The 24219-nt window shown below is 40.6% G+C and overlaps 1 protein-coding gene across 1 annotated transcript; it reads right to left on the reverse strand.

Annotated features, from left to right (window-relative positions):
• Nucleotides 1–724: 724 nt before the first annotated feature.
• LOC106567882 (retinal guanylyl cyclase 2) lies at nucleotides 725–23758 on the reverse strand. The gene is made up of 20 exons (XM_014137735.2): nucleotides 23350–23758; nucleotides 14153–15222; nucleotides 13613–13911; nucleotides 12853–13222; nucleotides 12658–12736; nucleotides 12413–12527; nucleotides 12191–12310; nucleotides 11829–11912; nucleotides 11540–11716; nucleotides 11286–11442; nucleotides 10669–10818; nucleotides 10341–10489; nucleotides 8677–8840; nucleotides 8275–8467; nucleotides 7276–7450; nucleotides 6033–6131; nucleotides 4803–4897; nucleotides 4538–4623; nucleotides 3765–3857; nucleotides 725–3605 (listed from the first exon to the last, which is right to left on the reverse strand). Exons 2-19 carry the CDS (start codon nucleotides 14961–14963, stop codon nucleotides 3773–3775), a joined length of 3408 nt encoding a protein of 1135 aa, XP_013993210.2. The 5' UTR covers nucleotides 14964–15222; nucleotides 23350–23758; the 3' UTR covers nucleotides 725–3605; nucleotides 3765–3772.
• Between the last annotated feature and the right edge of the window lie 461 nt (nucleotides 23759–24219).

Below are 24219 nucleotides of genomic sequence, written 5' to 3' on the forward strand. Positions count from 1 at the left end.
ATATGAAGTGATATTGTCTTTTGTTTATGTTTTTGTTTTCAGATGAGTGAATGTATAGCTTCAAAATATGTAAATATGCTCTCATGACTGTGAGCCCTTGCATCAATCGCTGTGTCTTTGAATTTGAGAGTGGTTACATTTCTCCAGCCCTATCCCTCAGCTTTCTACTAAACCAAGTGGTGGGGCTGCTATCAGGCTGAAACACAAACTCAGGATTGTGGCCTTGCTCAGTCTGCATCCTAAATAGGCATACTACAATTTCACTGGATAGTATGATTCCTAGCTCTGATCAAATTGTTTTATGTAGCTTTATCCCACTGTGCAGTCATGATATAGGCCTTTCCGAACAGTACCATCTTTAAAAACGTATCTATACCTTTTGATAAAACTATATGGTTTTGTGTTTTTATAATGTTACTTTCACAAGGAATGCCTTTTCTTAAACCAGCCAGGATTTTGACATTCAGCTAAAATTATGTATGTTTCATACAGAGAATATAGAAAAAGATAATCACTGATCATGTCATGACAACTTAAAGTATTTTACCTTTACTGTATGTAGTCATTCACAATACTGTGAACCATCAATTCAACATTAAGATTTTCTCAAAATCCTAAAACCATCAGGCAAAGGTCAAGGATTTCCGGCCATGTTTATATGTGCAGTTGGTAATGAGATCGTGTTACGTGTTGTATGCAAAAAAAATTAAGAAGCACAATCATACATCACTAAAACCATTATTTATTTACACAAGCACACACAATGAGACCACACTGCAAGATTTACAATTCAGTCATCATAATACCAAATAAAACATTGCTATTTGGGTTTGATAGACAGTCTATATCTTTCAGACCAAATACGTGAAGCTCATCCTTTGAATACATCACTTCCTATTAGGAACCATGTACAGTACAAGCTGGTGTGTATTCCAGTCTCTGCTCTTGATTTGTAAGCAGTCCCCTATGACTCGAAGGTGTATTGTAGCATATGTAGAAATAAACTAAAAATGACTGCAGCCATTATTATTCCCTTGCATGTTGTACTATTTGAACCAATATATGTAGCAGAAAATAGCTTGAATGACATGACTCTGTAAGAATTGAGATTGTGACCTCATCATTTTATAATGTGGGTTTACATATTTTTCATCCAAATGTTTCCCATTGGAACATTTATTAATCCCATTGCTCATTCCATGTTATTGTTGTAAGAAAATGCATATCACTTCATGTTAAAACAAATGAACAGTTCATTAAAAAAGAAAATTGGGATATACTGATATATAAATACGTAAAACAATACTGATATATAAATACCATAAAACAAAATGTGTCTATACATACATACCTGAATTTGGTTGAATAAGAAAATACAGTGAAAACATGAATAAAGCATGATTTCAGAAAGATAGAGAAGAGCATAGAGTTGGTTCTGTCTCAATAGATAAGAGTTTAGATCTATGAGTCAACGTTTATTAGTAATCTGTTGAAGTGAAGCTTAATTTCTGGGAACAGTGATTTTGCAACATTTTTATTTGATTTGAGAACTATTCAATTAATGTCCCAACTGACAAATTAGTGAAAAAAATATGAATGAATGTTTTCTAATGGGTTGAATTTTCTAAACTATCATTCAAACAATTAGAAGGCGTTAATTACTTAAGCAGGACAATAAGAAAATAAAAAACAGAGAACGCCTTGGACCAAATTCTTTAACAGTCTACCTTATACCTGTAAAAAAAAAAAACTTCTAAGATCGATGTACTGTATTATTGTGAGAGACGACGGTACCAAACTATAACAGGTTAGATACATTACAGTGCATGCTACATTTTAATATACGCATGTTATATAGTTGAGTATGAATACTTTTCATTCACCGTTGGGGTGTTTAAAATGAAATCTGTCCAATATTTCTACAAAGCAAAATAGACAGTAGAGATAAATACAGTATATTATACACGATATAATGGACATTTAACGTTTTTTCAAGAAGTCCGTCTCTTCCCATGTTTGTCCTGTGATGTTTTCATTCTACAATGACTCCTACAGTACATAAATATACACTACATGGCTAAAAGTATGTGGACACCTGCTCGTCGAACATCTCATTACAAATTCATGGGCATTAATATGGAGTTGGTCTCCCCTTTGCTGCTATAACAGTCTCCACTCTTCTGGGAAGGCTTCCCACTAGATGTTGAAACATTGCTGTGGGGACTTGTTTCCATTCAGCCACAAGAGCATTAGTGAGGTCGGGCACTGATGTTTTGTGATTAGGACTGGCTCGCAGTTGATGTTCCAATTCATCCCAAAGGTGTTCAATGAGGTTGAGGTCAGGGCTCTGTGCAGGTCAGTAAAGTTCTTCAACATCGATCTCACTGAACTTCGCTTTGTGTACGGGGGCATTGTCATGATGAAACAGGAAAGGGCCTTTCCAAAACTGTTGCCACAAAGTTAAAAGCACATAATCGTCTACAATGTCATTGTATTGTGTAGCATTAAGATTTCCCTTCACTGGAACTAAGGGGCCTAGCCCGAACCATGAAAAACAGCCCCAGACGATTATTCCTCCTCCACCAAACTTTACAGTTGGCACTATTCATTCGGGCAGGTAGCGTTCTCCTGGCATCCACCAAACCCAGATTAGTCCGTCGGACTGCCAGATGGTGAAGCGTGATTCATCACTTCAGAAAACACTTTTCCACTGCTCCAGAGGTCAATGGTGGCGAGCTTTACACCACTCCAGCCGCCGCTTGGTTTTGCGCATGGTGATCTTTGGCTTGTGTGCGGCTACTAGGCCATGGAAACCCATTTCATGAACCTCCCGATGAACAGTTCTTGTGCTGATGTTGCTTCTAGAGGCAGTTTGGAACTCAGTAGTGAGTGTTGTAACCGAGGACAGATAATTTTTACACGCTAAGCACTTCAGCAGTCGGCAGTCCCGTTATGTGAGCTTGTGTTGTCTACCACTTCGCGGCTAAGCTGTTGTTGCTCCTAGACATTTCCAGTTCACAATAACAGCACTTACAGTTGACCGGGGCAGTTTTAGCAGGGCAGAAACTCAAGAACTGACTTGATGGAAAAGTGGCACCCTATGATGGTGCCACGTTGAAAGTCATTGAGCTCTTCAGTATGGGCCATTTCACTGCCAATGTTTTTCTACAGAGATGTCATGGCTGTGTGTGCGCAATTTTATACACCTGTCAGCAACGGGTGTGTCTGAAATAGCTGAATCCACTAATTTGAATGGGTGTCCACATACTTTTGTAGTGTATTTGGTATTTTGGTGCATGATTGTAATACCCCTTTATTTATCTCTCCTGTTTCCCACATATGCTCTACAGTACATTTAATAAACTCTTGTTTAAAGGTACCTTTGCTCTGTGCAACAAATGTAATGTGTTGAAGACAGACAGTGTCTCTCCAACTTTGGCTTATTTGTGCAATGTGGATCTGCATTCTTGACAGGACACATGGGGGGATGCGACAGACTGTCTGTCAGACGCACCCCTAACCCATCCTCTCCTCTCCTCTCTACCAACCTGCTCTATTCACCTCTCTGGTCTTTCACTCCAACAGGTAGGACTGGGCCACACTATCTGTGGAAAATAATCTCATATATTATCACTTAAAAGGATATCATAAATGCAGAACAATGGATTTGTATGTACCTGAATTGACATCACTCACATTACAAACCATTTGGGGAAATAAAGTAATTGTAAATCTAGAATTTGAAATCAAAAAACCAGGCGTACCTTACAGGCTACTTATTCCTCGCCTGCCGGTCAAGGAATTTCTGTTTTCTATCGGGAGGAATCTCCTCCAAACTGATGCCATGGTTACTTGCCCTGAGGAAAGTCAAAGAAAGAAGGCTTATTCGATTGGTAGTGCACACTGAGCACTCAGAATATCCCAGTATATGAAGCAACAAAAGCCCTGTCCACAATGACAACTGTTTTCAGCAACCGCTGGTGACAACCGTGTCTCAGTTTGAACTTGTAACACAGTCATAAAATGTGAACAGGGCTAAATGAGGCAACCACCAGGGTAATGTGTTGAAACACTACAGCCATGTTTGCTGCCTGCCAGGCAGAGCGTTCATCACACATTATGTAGTGCAGTGGGAGATACGGATTATTTAAGCATGGATTAAACAGGTGGTAGATGAGGAATTGTACATTTGGGTCAGCGTGTGAACTGAACCACTACACCATGGTCATGTCAGCAGCACATAGAAATAGAATGAGAAATTATGATTTAGAAAACTGTTAGTTCCAACCACGCAATCTGACAAATGGGTCAGCACATTATCAGTTTTTTCTCAATTATTTTCTGACATCTTATCCTTTATATCCACAGTGACCTAGCTAGATGAAAATCAACTGTTTTGACACAAACAGGGTTGCATAAGTACTACTGACAAGGGGGCTGGCAGAAGGACCCAGCAGGACTGAGAGTCAATGACAGTATAGTTAGGGCAAACATAAAGCACAATGTAAATAGAGCAGGAAGGCATGTTAAATCTTACCCTGGAGTAAGGTCAGGCGGTATGGGCAGAACCTTGTCAAACCCAGCTCTCCCAGCCAACCAGTAAGTGTTTTCAACTCCCTTCCCCTGAAATAGAAATAGATTTACTGTTTGGGTCTTTCTGTCTTGTCTCTCTCTGTGTGTGTGTGTGTGTGTGTGTGTGTGTGTGTGTGTGTGTGTGTGTGTGTGTGTGTGTGTGTGTGTGTGTGTGTGTGTGTGTGTGTGTGTGTGTGTGTGTGTGTGTGTGTGTGTGTGTGTGTATTCACCTTCAGCTCTGTCATGCCCCTGGTGTCTACTTTGTAGCCCATTTTTAGTTCATGCAGGATATCGACTGTGCTCTGGTTGACATGGATTCTGTAAGCTGGGATAATAAACAACAATAGCAACCACAAAGGCAGCATTAGACTTCAAATACTCAAACACAGAACAAATTCAATGTAAACAATTACCATTAGTTATTTGTCTAAAGAGTATCAACATTATGAACTCATGCATCATTCACATATCCTACATATATTTACACTTTGATTCATTTATATGGTTGACCATATACTGATTTAGTGTAGAGCAACACAAGGTAATATATTGTGTTTGACCCCATATATTCACAATAACATTTTTGACAGATTCCGTAGACTCTTTGTGCAGCAATTTATATCTATGGCCACTTGGTGGGAGTAGATGTGAGATGTACTGTTCTCTTTTGTCACCTACAATAATAATTACTTACTATAGCTGCTATACTGGTTGCCCCTTACCTCTAGAAATACCCTAGATATACACTACTGTTCAAAAGTTTGGGGTCACTTAGAAATGTCCTTGTTTTTGAAAGAAAAGCTAATTTTTCGTCCATTAAAATAACATGAAATGTATCAGAAATACAGCGTAGACATTGTTAATGTTGTAAATTACTATTGTACCTGGAAACGGCAGATTCTTAATGGAATATCTACATAGGCGTACAGAGGCCCATTATCAGCAACCATCACTCCTGTGTTACAATGGCACGTTATGTTAGCTAATCCAAGTTTATCATTTTAAATGGCTAATTGATCATTAGAAAACCATTTTGCAATTATGTTAGCACAGCGGAAAACTGTTGTTATGATTAAAGAAGCAATAAAACTGGCCTTCTTTAGACTAGTTGAGCATCCGGAGCATCAGCATTTGTGGGTTCGATTACAGGCTCAAAATGGCCAGAAACAAAGAATGAAGGCTATTCCATGCGATAAATTGCCAAGAAACTGAAGGTCTCATGGTGAGTAAGTATATATAAAACACAGAAAAATCATGTTGTTAATGGCACTGGGCCTTTAAACCCTGAATTTGCCCACTAATTCCACTGATAGTCTTAAAGGATTAGTCAGGACTGCTTATAATAAACCTCTTTAGTGTTGCATGCACACAAACTGCCATACACCTGTCCCTATCCTTAGTGGCCTCACACAGCGTGATTTCAGTGGTGACTGGCCAAAGAACGAATGTGAGGTACTCACACAACCCTGTGGACTCCATTCGAGAGGCTGTGTTGACAGTGTCTCCGAACAGACAGTACCGAGGCATCGTCAGACCCACCACACCTGCCACCACAGGGCCTGATGGACACAGACACAAACGCAGATAATACACATGATGACATGTTGGTGTCATGTTGTGTTGCTACCATGCTGTCTTGTCATGTGTTGCTGCCATGCTATGTTGTTGTTTTAGGTCTCTCTTTATGTAGCGTTGTGGTGTCTGTTTTGTCGTGATGTGTGTCTTGTCCTATTTTTCTCCCAGCCCCCGTCCCCGCAGGAGGCCTTTTGCCTTTTGGTAGGCCGTCATTGTAAGTAAGAAGTTGTTCTTAACTGACTTGCCTAGTTAAATAAAGGTTAAATAAATAAAGAAGATCAGAAGCAACATAATTCCTGATTTATAACTTGTGATTCATGACTTATTCAAAGAGCCTACAATATGTCTCACAAAAGTCTCTGGAGCAAAGAAATAGCAAATTAACTTCATTTGATCAGTTTAATTGCAGAATATCCTTTCAATCTTTAGAAGAGATGTCAGAATATTTTTATTTTATGCCATTGTGTTATTTCTGAGCTGTCCTTTTTCATACCTTAAAGTAGCCCCCTCTGTGTTACTAGAAATGTGTAAAACATTCCATATTAATTGGTAGGGTAGAGTAACAAGAAAGCATTAGGCAGTGGAGACTAATAGGATGACAGGGCTAAGTGGATGACATTTCACAGTTCCAGGAATATGTTCTAGACGGGGATGAGGTAAAAATACACTTTTGACCAATACTCTGACGTTAATGCCATGTTCCAGAGAATTCCAATACAAGGATTGAATAAATGTACTCATTCTCCATTTTTTTTCAATATAATGTAGCAAAAGCGTAGTTTGCTTATGTATTGAATTTTACATTTCATCTGTTGACTTTGTTGCTCATGGATGAACTGCAATCTATAGCAGTTGACCTCATGGATTGCCAGTCATTTTATCCATAGCTCCATCTATGAATTTGAGAGTAACATTTCATCAGCCTCATGTAAGCACGAAATGGCATGTATTATTATTATTATATTATCACCCAGCTTTTTAGCAAACTAAGTAGCGGGGTTACCGTTTGGTTGAAAAACAAATGAAGAATTATGGCTTTAAAGAGAAAAGGACAGTCAATCTGTCTACATTATAAACACTGATTCAGAGGATAACAATATGACAAATCATTTGAGATGGGTCACCCACCAGAGTGCAGGCCAATACGAATCTTGACCTTGACGTCAGGCATGTGCCTCATCTTGAAGGTTCCAATACAGTGGAGAATGTCCAGGGACATGTTGGACATCTCAGCTGCGTGGCGTCTACCGTTCCGGTTTGGAACTCCAGAGGCTACCATGTACGCATCTCCGATGGTCTCCACCTGAAGTACACAAATCAATCAATATTATATATCAATATAATAATATCATAATAATAATAGTCGAATAGGTCCTGACTCTTGCTAAATAGTAGAAAGCAGATTATTCAGTTGACGTTCCTATCTGTCCTAGACTATGGCGACATCCTCTATATGAACGCAGCTGCCACTTCATTAAACCCATTAGATGCAGTTTATCATAGTGCACTGCGCTTTATTATTTATTATTAGTACTCATCACCGCATTCTCTACCAGGAAGTTGGTTGGCCCTCTGTTGTCACGTAGGTTGATACATTCTTATGTTTTCATTTCTAAAGCCTTTTTTACAAAAAGTCCTTTGGTCTCTACTGAGTTAGGGAAATCAGCTTTTACTTTTCTTGCATCTTATTTGTGGAACAATCTTCGAAATGTTCTTAAATGTGATGTTTTGGTGCCTCTAGGGCAATTCAGAAAGCTGATTGAGGACCTTACTACTGATGAATGTGTTAGTTTTTTATGACCGTGTTTTTCTTTCTGCTTGCATTTTGTACTCATCTTTTGATGAGTGTATTTTCTATAATGTATGTAAATCAGGGCTCATCTGTAAAAGACACCTTGGTCTCAGTATGACTCCCTGATAAAATAAAGGTTCAATAAAATAAATGAAATATCTTTATTGTCCCGATTGGGATTTTTTTTTAATCACATAGGAAAGTCAGTGACACAAACTCGTACACACCAAGACATGCACCCATTTACTTCCAGGATTTGTATTGAAACTAGAACAAACTTCCATTGCATCACTAATATAGGATACAACTCTCTTGCAGCAGGACAGGATACTCACCTTGTAGACATCATGCTGCCCGATGATGGCATCAAAGAGTGTGTAGAGATCATTGAGTAAGTCTACCACCTCAATGGGCTCGCTGAGTGCAGAGATGGTGGTGAAGCCCACAATGTCACTGAAGTACAGAGTGACCTCAGAGAAGTGCTCTGGTCTCACAGGCTTGCCCGTCTTCAGGGCCAGGCACACAGACCTATTGGGTTAGACAATACAAAGGAGTGGATAGAGGGATGCAGATGTGGATAGGATGGAGGTTTGGAGTGTAGGTAGAGAATAAATGACAAGCAACCAATGGACAAAAACAATATATTCTCAATACAGTAAAAAAAATAAAAAATGTGATGACGCAAATAGACATGTGCAGCTTTTAATTTGAAGTGTCAGGAGAGGAGGGGCACTGACCTGGGCAACATCTGGGCCAGCAGGTTATCAGTCTTCTTCCTCTCCACCTCCAGCTCCTCTGTCCTCTCCCTGATCAGGTCCTCAAGGTTAGTAGAGTACTGCTCCAACATACGTAGCATGGAGTCTATGATGTTGGTCTTCTTTCCCTTGGTTATACTCTTGAACTAAGGGATGAAAGGGAAAACATACAGCATGCAGTGAGGAGGGGGTGAAGTGTGTTACATATTACTGTAATATGGTTCACAAAGGCATGTCATTTTGAGTTCTTGTTAGGAGGCATGGTTACCGGATGGGGAGGGAGGATGCGGGCAGGTGGATGGGGACTGAGGGGGGGATGGGTTTGGGTTATCTTAATATGCATTTCTTTGATTGTTTTTTTTTGTACCTGTAACCCACCTCAATTAAAAAAAAATGACAAACCTAAATAAAAAGTTGGTCACAAAAAGCATGTTGTTTTGAGTTCTTGTTAGCTTGAGACCACAGTGTTCAGGTTTGTTGTGTTCAGGTTTGTGCGTGTCTATGAAAATGTATTTGTGTGTTTATGTACAGTTACGTCCAAAATATTGGCACCTTTGATAAAGATGGGCAAAAAAGACTGTATAAAATAAATAACACAAATACTGAGTTACATTATATACTCAAAAATGCTTGTTTAACAAGTAATATTTTTCACAAAAAAAAGATTATTGGCACCCCTGTTTTCAAAACCTATCAATACCTCACCTTGCGAAGATCCACCACCATTTTTACATTAGGTGTGGAGTTCTTTTCTGCTTATGCATCCTTATTTTGACGCCAAACCCACCACTGTTGGGCATGGCCAAATAGCTCTATTTTCATGTCATCGAACAAATGCAAACCTCTGGAGTTTGCTAAACGGCATTGGAACCAGTGCAACAGAGCTCTTTGGCCACGCACACCAGTAGTGAATCTGACATTGAAATAAGGATGCATAAGCAGAAAAGAATCCCATACCTACTGTAAAATATGGTGGTGGATCTTTGATGTTATGGGGCTATTTTGTTTCCACTGGTCCTGTGGTCAATGGCATCATGAACTTGACCCAGTACCAGGACATTTTAGCCTAAAACCTGGTTGTCTCTGCCAGGAGGCTGAAACTTGGCTGCAAGTGGACCTTCCAGCAAGACAATAACCCAAACCACACATCAAAATCCACAAAGAAATGGTTAGTTGACCACAAAAATCTACATTTTGCAATGGCCATCTGTCTCTGGACTTGAACCCCACTGAAAATCTGTGGTTTGAATTTAGAGGGCCACCCATAAGGGCAGACAAAGAATATCAAGGATCTGGAAAGATTCTGAATGGTCCAAGCTCCCTCCCAATTTCATATTATTTTTGGGATAAAAGCTCAGTGCTGTTATACAAGGTGAGGTATTGAAAGGTATTGAAAACAGGGGTGGCAATCATTTTGACCCCTATCTTTTTGAGAGAAAAAAATATTACTTGTTAAACAAAATCATTCTCTGAGTAATTGTATTAGTATAAAATAATAAAATGTTCCCTTTTTTTAGCATAAAATATAGTTCAGTATTTGTATTATTTATTTTATGCAGTAGTTTTGCTCTTTATCAATGGTGCCAATAATTTTGTACCTGACTGTATATGTGTAGCTTTGTGTATGTTTGTGTACAGTAAAGTACCTGTTTGAAGATCTCCTCGAAGGTGGGTCTCTTGTCTGGCTCCTCGCTCCAGGCCTGTTTCATGACCTGGATCACCTCTAGTGGAGCCTCATCCACTGACACAGTGGGCCGACACAGTGGTGGGGGGGATTTCAACTTACTGATGATCTCTGTCAAACACACACACACTGTCAACTTCTGATGCATTGTTTTGAGTGTTTTCAAACCTTTGGTGGTTCCTATGATCTCCAATAATTGTACTGTTCGTATTGGCATGGTGGTCATCCTTCTGTATTTGTTTTACATCTGACATGAGGTTATGGTGGTATTGTTTGATATGAGTTCTCACCCTTGGGAGGCATGTCCAGCATGCAGAAGGGAGCACAGCGGGCAATGACCTCCTGCATGATGATGGCGAAACTGTAAACGTCCCCTGGGAATGATCCTCTCTTCATCAAACTGGAGTCCCTTAGTAGCTCTGGAGCCGTCCACAGCTGATCTGCAAGGTGGACCAGGGAGGGGACAAGAGGGGGTTGGTTTGTTTCACCTTCCTTCAAACATTTTTATTTTTAATTTATTTTTACCTTTATTTAACTAGGCAAGTCAGTTAAGAACATATTCTTATTTTCAATGACGGCCTAGGAACAGTGGGTTAACTGCCTTGTTCAGGGGCAGTTATTCTTTTTGTATTTTTTTTTACCTTGTCAGCTCGGGGATTCAATCTTGCAACCTTTTGGTTACAAGTCCAACGCTCTAACCACTAGGCTACCTGCCGCCCCATAAAAGGATCATGGTGATAAGAGTGAACATTACTAAGGCCATGAGTTTTTCGTGATCACATAACCTGACCGGGGGGAAAACGGACACACGTGTCTTTTGTTTGTGTAATGACTTGGTAAATGATGAGGTGGAGGATTTGCTGGCTCTGATATGTTGAGTGTAGTGTATGTGTCCTTATGGACTTACCCTCAGGCCTGCCCTCGTCAAAGTCGACCCCCTGGGTCAATATGATCTCGTTGAAGCCGTACTCAGTCACCTTCAGCACAAAGCGTCCGTCAACCACACAGTTTCGGGACTTCAGGCGCCCATGGATGACATCACGGTTGTGCAGGTACTTCATTCCCTGGGAGGGAAAGGAAGGATTGAGACAGAGTCTAAACAACGAGGAGAGAGATATAGTCAGACATGTCTATGAACGTGAGAGTTGTTTCCCTCCTTACCCTGATCAGGTCCATCAACAGGGAGGACTTGAACATCCAGTCGAGACGCATGTCCTCGTTGTTGAGAAGGTCCTCCAAGCTGCCCCTGGTACAGTGCTCTGTCACAACACCAAAGATCCCAGAGTCGTGGAACAGGCCAAGGAACAGGTTGAGATTCTCATTCCGCATGTCCCTGAGCTGAGAGAGGCAGAGGACAGAGAGAGAGGTAGGTTATGACAGAGGAACAATGCAGTGGCAGACAGATTCAATGTCTTGCTGTTTTGACTGGCTCACTCAGACAGTCACTCACCTTGGTGAAAATACTTTGAGTGCCATCACTGACACTTGACACAGTGTTTCCATTGGGACATTTCTTCAACCAAACCCAGTCACCCTAGTGAGGACAGAATATACAGGTTTAGCAAATATTTATCTGGAAAACCCAAAATGCTACGGACAAGGACACTAAACAGAGATATTTTTGTTCAGAACTGTTTGTCAAGAAGACAAGAGTATCAACATTGGGTGTGTGCATCATCACATATGAACTTGGTCCAGTTACATATTAGTACTATTTCTTACATGCAGGGCATCAAACATTTGAATATTGGATTGCTGTCTCTGTTCTACAGTAGTTTTACAGTAGATTCCCCACATTGACATGTGACCCACCTCAAAGACAGCGACATTGGAACTGTCAGGGGTGGAGCCAAAGTAGCTTCGTCCCGACACTGAGTGGCGAGGCGTCTTCACGTCCAGCTGACTGTTCATCATACTGTCCTCATTCAGCTTCTACTTACAGAGAGAGATTACAAAGATAAGGGACTTTAAACAGACACAAACTCACACACACACACAAATTGGCCTTTATGGTATCATAGGCCTGACACTGACCTTTTGGCTGGTCTGGGTATTGATGAATATCAGGTCATCCAGATTCAAGACTACTTTTAAGGGCCTTCCTCCTCCTCCTGATCCTCCAAAGATGGTTCCAATCTGGCCACCTCTCCTGGACAGACACAAAGGGCAAGACCCCAAAACATCAGTAACCTCATTACAAACAAAAGCATGTGTTCAACGCAGAAGACAAAACAGGCAGCTGATTGACACACTCCTCACTGTGTTTGAGCTTAACTTACTTCACATAAAAGGCAGCTCCACCTCCAACCAACCCACAGAACAGGATGAACAGAAAGAGGATAGTACCTGCGTCCATTCCTTAAGGCAGAGAGGGGGATAGAGGGAGTGATAAAGAGAAAGAGTTTGAGGGAACACAAACCTCATTTTACCATAGGCTACTGGTACATCACTGACCCCAATGCTAGACCACCTACCCCAACTGCAGGTGATGTATGGACTGAACCAGCAACGGGAGTCTGTGCTGGGGCTACTGCCAGCAAAGTGGATGGAGCGCCCATTGTACTTGACCGCCCCAAATTTGCCAAGGGTATGAGGGGCTTCCAGAGTGTGTGTCATGTAGAGTTTGTCTCCCCCGTCAGAGTCCAGTACCACGTAGCGAGCCAGCATCCCCAACCCATCTTCATCGGATGAGATGGGCTGGTTGAAGCCTTCAAAGTCGACCCCTCCATCGCTCTGGAGCATGGTCTCCCCATCCACCCAGCGCCCAGCCACCATGCGACTCTTCTCTACTGCATAGGCCATGTAATATATCATGTTGTAGATGGTGCCGAAGAATGGAGACACCTAGGTCAGGGGAGAAGAGTGGTGACAATGTATCAATCATTGATCTGACCAGCTGTTATTGAAGACTCTGTCTGTAGACTCTTTAGACTGGCAGTAGGAGTTTTGATGATGGTAAGCAGGGAGTACAGGAATAGAGAAACATACCATTGCCAAGACACTGACAAACCACTGGTCATTATCATCAATACTGAAACATTCCAACAACATTGGTTTTAAGGTTTAAGAGGTCCAAATACCTTAAGGTTACCTGTTTCTGAAGAACTACAACTCAACAGGACTGTTGTGCAACCAAATGTGCTTGCTACAGTACTGCATGTCCATGGCATGTGTGGCTAATGATGAATGATGACTAGATGAATGCCTCAGGAGCTGTACTCTGGGATGTCTCACCTGATCTGGTGGAGTGCTGGTGCGAATCTCAAATTTCTCCTGAGCATCTTTGAAGCTTTCATAGAAAGTGTTCTCACCAGAATCCATGGTGATGGTGAGAACTCCATCGTAGGCTTTTCTCAACAAGCTGTCATTGGTCAGAGCATGAAGGTTTGTGCCCTTGGGCAGCGAGTATGTGAGGGTGTCGTAGGGGATGAAAACATAGCCACGGTCTATCATACGCATGTTTGAGGCAGAGGTTAGGAGCTGATACTGGGCCTCACCACCGATCAACGCTGAGTGCATGCACATGATGACCACTGCAGAGACAGAGAAGGGAGAATGGAGGAGGAGGAGGAGGAAAGTAAGAAGGTAGTAAAGTTGGAAGTAGGGGACAGAAGAAGGGAATAGAATAGACCATTATTAGTCATTGCAGTGTGGCAGTGTGTTATAATGGAATACATGACAGTAAGTCACACATTCACACACACATAAACGCATGCATGCACACACATAAACAAACACACACATAAACAACCAAACACAAATGCGCATACACACCTCTGACACGGTCTAACTCCCGTATCCTTTTCAAGGCCTTTGTGGGCCCATCCTTGTCCGGCTCCATGGTGACCACATTGATAACCGGCAGGCCCAGGGCCATAAGAGAGGCCGCCAGCTCGTGTCCTGTAGCCTCCCACAGGTCATCCTCTGACGTCACGATGACCACATGGGCCCAGCGGAAATACCGCAGCACAGAAAACAGAACTCGGGAGGACAGAGGCAGGGGCCTGTGAAAGGTGGGATACTGTCCATCCTCCATGTTTGGTTTCAGGCAACCCCAGGACAGAAAGGGCTTATTCCAGTTTTTCGCAAACAGAGCAGCCGATGAGCAGTAGCCTGGATTAGTAGGGCCGAGGAAAGCCGAGCCATAGCTTTCCAGAGAGGAGAAGCGGGCCAGGGCATTGGATGTTTTACAGTCCTCGTTGACGAGAGTATAGTCATACCAGTAGCCTTTCTTAGTGTAGGGGTCCATGTTGAGGCGGGCGGTGGCCAGGCGTGCAGCCAGGTCAGGGAGGGCTTTGGAGTACATAGGGTCACATGTCCAGGGCCCAATTATGGCCACAGTGAAAGTGGCGCCCCAGGCCTCACAGGGTAGATAGGTGGCCATCAGCAGGGGCAACATCAGCCAGTTTCCCCACGAGCTTCTGGAGCGTAGCACCGCAGATGACGATGCAGGGGTCAGACTGTTCATTGTTTTTGTATCCTCTGTCCTTCTTTGTCTCCTTCTCTCCCTCATTAAGGGATCTTGCATCCATCGTGGGTGGTGGGAGAGGTTGAGGAGGAAACTAGAGTTTCTGTGAGATGCCATTGTCTCACAGGGCTTCTATCTGGAGTCAGACACCACAGATGAGAAATGGAGGGTTGGAAGTGACGGAAGAGTGTGTGTGTGTGTGTGTGTCTGTGTGTGTGTGTGTGTGTGTGTGTGTGTGTTTGTGTCTGTGTGTGTGTGTGTGTCTGTGTCTGTGTGTGTGTGTGTTTGTGTGTGTACGGAAGGGATTTTGCCCCCTAGCACTCTGTAGGGCATTAGCCCAGAGCTGTGAAGGTCACCTCTGGATTCCCAGCCATCACTGCTTCCATGGAACATATGAGTGAGAGAAAACAAAATTAGACATATTGTAGCATATTTTATCTTCTGTCTCAATTTTCTAGGACAAAGCTCTGTCTTTGTCGGTGAGATACAGTGTCATCAGAAGCTCAGAAATGCACTGTTTCTATAATAATTGTACTTTCATTAATATAGATTTATTACATAACATATAAAGGTTTAGATTCAATCAGATCAAGCGTTCACTGGCGATAGCAGACACCTGCATAGCAGATGTTTTGGCAGTGTTAGAGGTGGAACTGGGTTGGAACCGAAATCGGTGAGCAGTTGCTCTCGCTCTCATTGTCACGAAGCCACACCCGCCCCACTCGCGTTAGAATTGTAGAACGAGAAAGTGTAGGCTATATATAAATAATTACACTCAATTAGGATTTTTATTAGGATATCTACATCTCACATTCCATTGTTTGAACTTGCAAACAAGGCTGTGTGGGATTTCTGTTAATGCGACTCCGTGCAGCCAATGGCAGTGTCCGCTTTAGGTAGGCTATATAATCCAACGCAGTTCCACCTCTGACACTACAAAAACAACCACTATGCGGATGTCAGCTAAAGGGGATCTGATTGAATAGAGCCCTAAACTGCTTTTGGACAACATAAATACTGTATGAACATATGAAGTAATGATGTAAGAGAAATCACTGGTAAACAAGACTGACAAAGACTATCCCCATTATAAGAATGTAATGTGATGTTGGAGGAGCTCAGTCCATCTGTCTCTTCAGACCAGGGTGCCCTGAAACCATGGCTGAATCAATGCTCAGCTCTGTGCCCAGGCAGCTTCCATGACATGCAAGTGGCAATCAGATTAGCTGCTGACACAGGTGGGGGCCATTAGCCATGGTGTGAGCGATGCCAAATAACGTGGCTCGTAATCTGTCTTCCATGTCCCTATCGCTTTCTCTTTCTCAGAAGTCACTCGCCCCATGTGACCTCTTGGTCAGCCTCTCCTTCCCTGGTGGCCTCTATCTCACTATGTAATAACTCCAGAAATAACTGGATTAGGAAGACCATCAATAAACTTTGATCTGATAATCACTTACCTTTTATGAGATCATGTCCTGTCAATGGAACTGTGGAGTTTAGGTTTGGGGTCAATTCCATTTAAATCCAGACCATTCAGGAAGTAAACTGAAATTCCTTTGAGGAAAATTGGAATTTCAGTTTCCTTTCTCAATTGCAGGTGTAGACCAATACAATTTTATTTAATTTTATTTTAATTAAATATTTCCTGAAATTAAATGGAATTTACCCCTATCCCTGATGGAGTTAACTGGATTTTGAGAGAGAAGTCCATTGTCACCACCTTGACCCATGCCCTCTCACTTTCTAACAGAAGCCTCATTTATACCTTGTGCTAACATGCATCCTTTGTCCTGATCTTGTCCACATTCTGATTGTGCCCACATTTTCAGAAATATGTCTACACATGGTATTAAAATGTGTCTCATATCCGTCCGCTGTGTCCGCGTTGTGACCAGATTTCCTGGTCCCTCACTGTATGCAAATAATTTGACAGCTATTCTTTATCAATATTCTTTTTACATTTATTTTAAAACACATATTGATGTCATAATTCAATGGTGCCACTTGTCAATATTTTGAGAAGGCAGGATTATGATGATTTAATTGGTGTCACTGTCCAGATCCATCTAGGCTTTTAAGATATCCAGACAAAATGCGTGCCTGCCTACAGTACCTCCGGAGGTGGTCAGGTTGATCTGATCACAGTCAGATCACAATAAGTCTTGTAATCGTCTACACCTGTCTGAAAATGTGGGTACAATCAGAATGTGGACAAAAACAGGAAAAATTATATATGTTAGAACCAGGTATAAGCGGGGCTTAAAAGTGCTCATTTCAAACTAAACATTTTCAAATGAAAAGTTCTAATTTCAAACTAAAAGTACTATTTGCTAAAATTGTGTTGTGTATGTAGTATTTGTATTCATTAGGGATCCCCATTAGCTGCTGCCAAGGTCCAAACACATTAAGGCATTTACATCACACATAAAACAAAATATAAAACCGTACATCATATGACATTATTACACCACTACATATCTAGAATACAAAATGTATAATACCACCGTACAACAATATTACAATGTACGTGTGTGTAGAGTGCGTGTGCTAGTGTGTGTATGCATGTATCTGTACCTGTATATGTCTCTTCACACTCCCCGCTGTTCCATAAGGTGTATTTTGGGGGATTGTGAAGAGACCTCTGGTGGCATGTCTTGTGGGGTATGCATGGGTGTCCAAGCTGTGAACTAGTAGTTTAAACAGACAGCTCGGTGCATTCAGCTTGTCAACTCGTCTTACAACAAACAAGTAGTGATGAAGTCAATCTCTCCTCTACTTTGAGCCATGAGAGATTGACATGCATATTATAATGTTAGCTCGCCATGTACATTTAAGGACCAGCTGTGCTGCCCTGTTGTGAGCCAACTGTAATTTTCCTAAGTCCCTCTGTGTGGCACCTGACCACACGACTGAACAGTAGTCCAGGTGCGACAAAACTAGGGCCTGTAGGTCCTGCCTTGTTGATAGTGTTGTTAAAAAGGCAGGACAGCGCTTTATTATGGACAGACTTCTCCTGGATCTTAGCTACTGTTGTATCAACATGTTCTGACCATGACAGTTTACAATCCAGGGTTCTCCAAGCAGTTTAGTCACCTCAACTTGCTGAATTTCCGCATTATTCATTACAAGATTTAGTTGAGGTTTAGGGTTTAGTGAATGATTTCTGCCAAATACAACGCTTTTAGTTTTTGAAATATTTATTCCTTGCCACCCATTCTGAAACTAACTGCAGCTCTTTGTGTTGCAGTCATTTCAGTCGCTGTAGTAGCTAACATGTATAGCATTGTATAGTAGGTGGTCAACTGTTTGTTCATCCACACCAATCTCCAATTGCTAATAACCCATCTGCAACTACCTGACTATATGTGATAAAGTGAATATCTGAGTCCCGCACCCAACCCTAACCCGCAAACATAGAAAATGTGCTATCGTCTACAGTCAAAGACTGAAGAACGATTTTTTTCTCAGGTTTAGATATGTTTCTGTATATAATTTCTTACATTTTGGTAGGCTATTTGTTAGTAAACTTGAATCTACAGGCTTCATGTAATTTAGTCCTAGTAGTTGCTGCCCATGTTTTGGACAGGGACCTGCCCCAAACCTAGGAGCAAGGGACGAAGAGGGATGTAAGAAGAAGGGTGAGATTCACCCATTCTGATAACAGATACAATATATAGACTGATAGTTGGTAAGAGAAAACAGGTGAAGGGTAGGGAAGGGCTGAGCAGGACAGGCAAGCTTTGACTTCTCAACCCGATTTAGCTTTTAATCCATAATCAACAGTGTGGGAGTGTGAGTGTGCAGTTAAGGCTCAGGGGGGAGGGAAAGAAATAAGGGATTAGATAGAAGAGAAAGAAGGTGAAAATAGAGGAATGTGTTCTACCCATTCCCAGGGTCTATAATTAGATACATGTAGCTTCTCTTTTGTCATTATATGTTGCCCGAGAAGACTAAATAAACCATTGCTCAACAGAATGTAATAGATCGATAGAATTAATGCTTCAATCTTGTTGACATCTGTAAAGTTTTCTATCACCTTTTGTGCGGAGCAAACAGGATAAGATTTTCTGTGCAAAATGTCCAAATGACAACAGTTTGACCGGTTGTAAGGAAATACAAAGCTGTGAAAACGGCCCAAAGTGTTTCTGATTAGATTTCAGTTCACCTTTGATGCATATTTTATGTGGTTGAAATGCTATCAGATTTTATTATGTTTTATGATGAAGACAGCAGCTCTACAGATTGTATCTAACTGAGCATGGCATTCTCTCAAGATGCAGAAATAAATAAATCATATTTCTCCACTCCTGTTCCTAAATCCAAATTTTGCCAACATTTGGTCTATAATTTTACTGCAAGTGTTGCTTAATTCAGCAGGAGTTATTATTTAGACTATAGCCCTATTTTCACGGGACTAGTATCACTATTTATTTTTTATTTTATTGAACCTTTCTTTAACCAGTCAAATCAGTTAAGAACAAATTCTTATTTACAATGACGGCCTACCAAAAGGCAAAAGGCCTCCTGCGGGGACGAGAGCCTGGGATAAAAAAAATATATAAAAAAAAAAAATACAATATAAATATAGGATTAAAGTAGAGAACGTTGGTTATGTATTTATTACGCCAGAATATACGTTATTCTAGAGGACGATTCAGACGGCATGCGTTTTTTTCCAAACTGCCCCCCTGTAATTCTTTCGCTCTTTTTTTTTTTGGACCGTTTGACAGTTATGACGGAATCCTGAAGGTTTTTTTCTAGGTGTGAAGATATTTCTACAAATCCAGGCGATAACAGGCTACACTGATAACTCGAGCTTGGTTCCCAAGTTTCCAAAACATACCAAACCATCATTGGTATAGTGTCGCCATTATATTTGAAATGAGGAAGTGTGATCATAATCAATTGGATATTTTAGCGATCCGCAGTAGAAGATGTCCTAAATGCCCTCCCAGCCTTCAGATTTGAGCTAAACAGCTAACTTGCACTTGATATGCATTTTTAGGCAATGGATGAGAAAGTGAACTTGTTCCAAACGTTTAGTTCAGTTGTATGCTGCTTTGCGATCTATTAACAGCAAGGGTTGCATTAAATTGGTGCAATATTTTTTTATGATGCATTAGGTGATGTTCAATTCATTTGCACAAAATGTATAAACAAAAGCATTCACTGTGAAAGTTGATATATGTAGGCCCTTCATAAATAGGCCATGCGCAGAACTTCGTTCATTTTATCAAATCAGTTATTGTTTTCTTGTTTAAACCGCGAGCAACACCTGTAAAACTCAAAACACAGGGATGTTGATTCATAGGTTATTCTGGTTAGTCAATGTCCAGATTTCAGTTTCCATTTAACCAATCTAAACTGTAGGCTCCAGTTTCCTTGACATGCCATAAGGTTATTTGAAGTTCCGTCTTGTGACTGTCGAATATGTATAGCACCTCACAATCATCACACATAACATAACCGGCACTGCTATCATCCTCTTTTACCACTTTTACCGCTATCATCCTCTTTTACCAAATATTTTCCGAACATTACAGTAAGGTGCCTAGACAGCTGCCCTGGGGAACTTCTGATTCTACCTTGACTATGTTGGAGAGGCTTCCATTAGAAAACACCCTCTGTGTTCTGTTAAACAGGTAAATATTTATCCACAATATAGCAGGGGGTATAATGCCATAATACATTTTTCCAGCAGCAGACTATGATCGATAATGTCAAAAGCCGCACTGGTCTAACAAAACAGCTCCCACAAACTTTTTATCATCAATTTCTCTAAGCCAATCATCCGTCATTTGTGTAAGTGATGTGCTCGTTGAATGTCCTTCCCTTTAAGCATACTGAAAGTCTGTTGTCAATTTGTTTATTGTAAAATAGCATTGTATCTGGTCAAATACATTTTTGCCCAAAGTTTACTAAGGGTTAGTAAGAGGCGGATTGGTCAGCTCTTTGAGCTCCCGAGTGGCGCATCTCAGTGCTAGAGGTGTCACTACAATCGGCCGTGATTGGGAGTCCCATAGGGTGGCGCACAATTGGCCCAGCGTTGTCCGGGTTAGGGTTTGGCTGGGGTAGGCCGTCATTGAAAATAAGAATTTGTTATTAAACTGACTTGCCTAGTTAAATAAAGTTTACATTTAAAAAATGAAAATTCAAAAGGGGTCTTTAATATTCCTGGGTAGCGGAATGACTTTTGCTTCCCTCCAGCCCTGAGGGCACACACTTTCTAGTAGGCTTAGATTGAAGATATGGCAAATAGGAGTGGCAATATCATCCGCTATTATCCTATTATTGTCATACCCCGGTGGCTTGTCATTGTTGATAGACAACAATAATTTTTGCACCTTTTCCACATTCACTTTACGGATTTCAAAATTACAATGCTTGTCTTTCATAATTTGATCAGTTATACTTGGATGTGTAGTGTCGGCGTTTGTTGCTGGTATGTCATGCCTAAATTTGCTAATCTTGCCAATGAAAAAATTATTAAAGTAGTTATCAATGTGTTTTGTGATGAATGAGCTGTCTGATTCAATGAATGATGGAGCGGAGTTAGCCTTTTTGCCCAAAATTTCATTTAAGGCTTTCCAAAGCTTTTTACTCTCGTTCACTATCAGTTTTACTTTCATGTAGTGTATTTGTTAAACAGAAAAAGTGAAGGCCTACTGTTCCTCTCTCTTTAAAGGGCAATTCCACCACTTTTCAAGCTCATATTCCATATTTCCAGCACCAAACCAGTGTACATATGAAAAGTGTGTTTCTATTATCTGTTGTTAAAAAGATAAGACAGGTCCTAAAAAATGCTTCTATGTGGCATTACAGGGTTGGTTAAATTTTTTTTTTTTAACTGCAACGAGTTTCTAGCTAACGGTAGGGTACTTTTTTGCTCCCCACATCACCGCATAGTGTTTGAAAATCACTGTTTTAAAACGTTTTAACTTTTGAAGATGTCATCAGGTAGAATTTTTTTACTTTATATATTTTTTTCTACTAAAAGTAGAGATGTGCCATTTTCACATATGTAGACACTGGTATTGACGGCTGTATCAGTCCGCTAATACAGGATTATTAAAGGCCCAGTGCACTACTTTTGTGAAAAACTATATTTATTTTCAATTTTATTTATTCCGATTTTTTCACTGGGTGATGCACCACCCTCAGCAACCCTACTTCCTGCAGCTGTGTCCTCAGTGATTTTTTGATTTTTTTTACTCTGCCCTGCTGACATGACAAAACATGACTGGTTCTCAGTAAAGTCTGAGCAAGTCTGAGCAGTGTCTAAATATCTCTAGTCTATTAAAGTGAAATGTTGCTGAATTGGGTGAGTGTACAAAAATAAAGTTATTGTTTATTGTGCGTTGCAGCTAGCACATACAGCTAGCACACAGTGTACAAGCCGTAGCTAAGTTGCATGGCTATCATCAAAAGCTAATAATGGCAATGGTTAAGAACCTGCTAATAGGCTAAATACTGAGGCCTACAGTAGGCTATCCCCTTGCTCTGATGCGTTACCATAAAATATTGCTATAGCCCGAGTACAAGTATAAGCCATCTAAACCGCGTAACCAATAAATCTCCATTATAAATGTATTTCTTTAGTGTTTGAGTTTGCATATCAACAAAAGTTGATATGCAGACACAGGTTTCTGCATTTTCTGTTTCAGTTACCACTTTTGAATCACCATGACTTTTCCAGGCAGCTTAACATCAGGCATTTTGGTGAGAGTAGCTGTAGTGATGACATGAGCTGTAAAGTGATGCAGGCCTCATGGTCCCATTTACAGTATTGATGTCAGAAACATATCCAATGTTAATTGTATTTAAATCAAATTATGACTTGACATCCAGTACATTCAAGTGAATTACATTAGCTGTGAGGATTTGAGATACGAAACACATTATAAGAAAGGAATACTGGATAAATATAGAATGAAAAATCCAGCACCAAGTCTCTTGGTGATAAAACCTTTACTGACCGTACAACATAAATGTGATGCTGTGACTCTAGGATTATTGAATCCATCATAAACAAATTCCTCTATGAATCTGAAATTGTAATATAACTGTGTAATCCAGGTATCCTGATATCACTGCAGCTGCAATAGATGATGTTGATCCATCTCTGTGGAGTGAAAACATTAGCACCTACTGAACACACACCTATGCAGGTGGGCACAAAAATGTCACAAAATTTGACCTGAAAAGCTCAAAGTCCTTTTTAAGTATTTCAACCATTGACTGACTAATTAATTTGTATTTATTTAACCTTTATTTTATCAGGGAGTCATACTGAGACCATGGTCTCTTTTACTGATGAGCCTTGAATTAAAGAAAAATACATTATAATTGTATATATACATTTACAATGATATATGTATACATTATAAATTACATTATAAGACAGCACAACAGCATACAAGTTAGGTTAGAATGTATTGAAATAAAAACAGTAAGTACTAAAACATAATAAAACAAAATCATATAGATTGGAAGTGTTGCTGACCTGGAATAGTTTGTCTATAACAGTGCCATATCGATGCTCTCTGTCTTTGAATGGCAGGGATCCAGATGACAAGGAGATTGAAATTCAGCAATAGAGCAGGTACAGTATCTTCGCATGAAAATGTAAAATAAAAAGTATTCCAAGAAAGGGGGATGGGGGATGGGGGAAATCAGAACAGTTTAAAAATGTCCTCTTGTTTTTAGAATCCTCTTGTTAGAATCTGTTTTGTACAAATCCAAGCAAATTCACAGGCTTCATGTAATTTAGTCCTAGTAGTTGCTGCCCCTGTTTTGGACTGGGACCTGCCCCAAACCTAGGAGCAAGGGACTAAGAGGGATGTAAGAAGAAGGGTGAGATTCACCCATTCTGAAAACAGTATATAGACTGATAGTTGGTAAGAGAAAACAGGTGAAGGGTAGGGAAGGGCTGAGCAGGACAGGCAAGCTTTGACTTCTCAACCCGCTTTAGCTTTTAATCCATAATTAACAGTGTGGGAGTGTGAGTGTGCAGTTCAGGCTCAGGGGGGAGGGAAAGAAATAAGGGATCAGATAGAAGAGAAAGAAGGTGAAAATAGAGCAATGTGTTCTACCCATTCCCAGGGTCATACAGTAGTGCAGCAGTTCCCAACCTTTTCCGTTCCGGGGACCAACAAATCACTGTCAAAAGCTCTTGAGGACCACCATCGCAGAGTCGCAGATATGTTTCACATAAAATATCTTTCCAGACAAATTTAGAGTCGATTGTCTCAGTGAATGTAACAGATATGCCTATTATTCTTGTTATTATTATAAGCAATTTACATTGTAAATAGTAATGCAAAATTGCTTAAAATGCCATTAATACTCCCAACTGTTACTATTTTTTAAAGAA

Source organism: Salmo salar, chromosome ssa13 (genome assembly GCF_905237065.1).
Source record: "Salmo salar chromosome ssa13, Ssal_v3.1, whole genome shotgun sequence".
Lineage (NCBI taxonomy): Eukaryota > Metazoa > Chordata > Actinopteri > Salmoniformes > Salmonidae > Salmo > Salmo salar.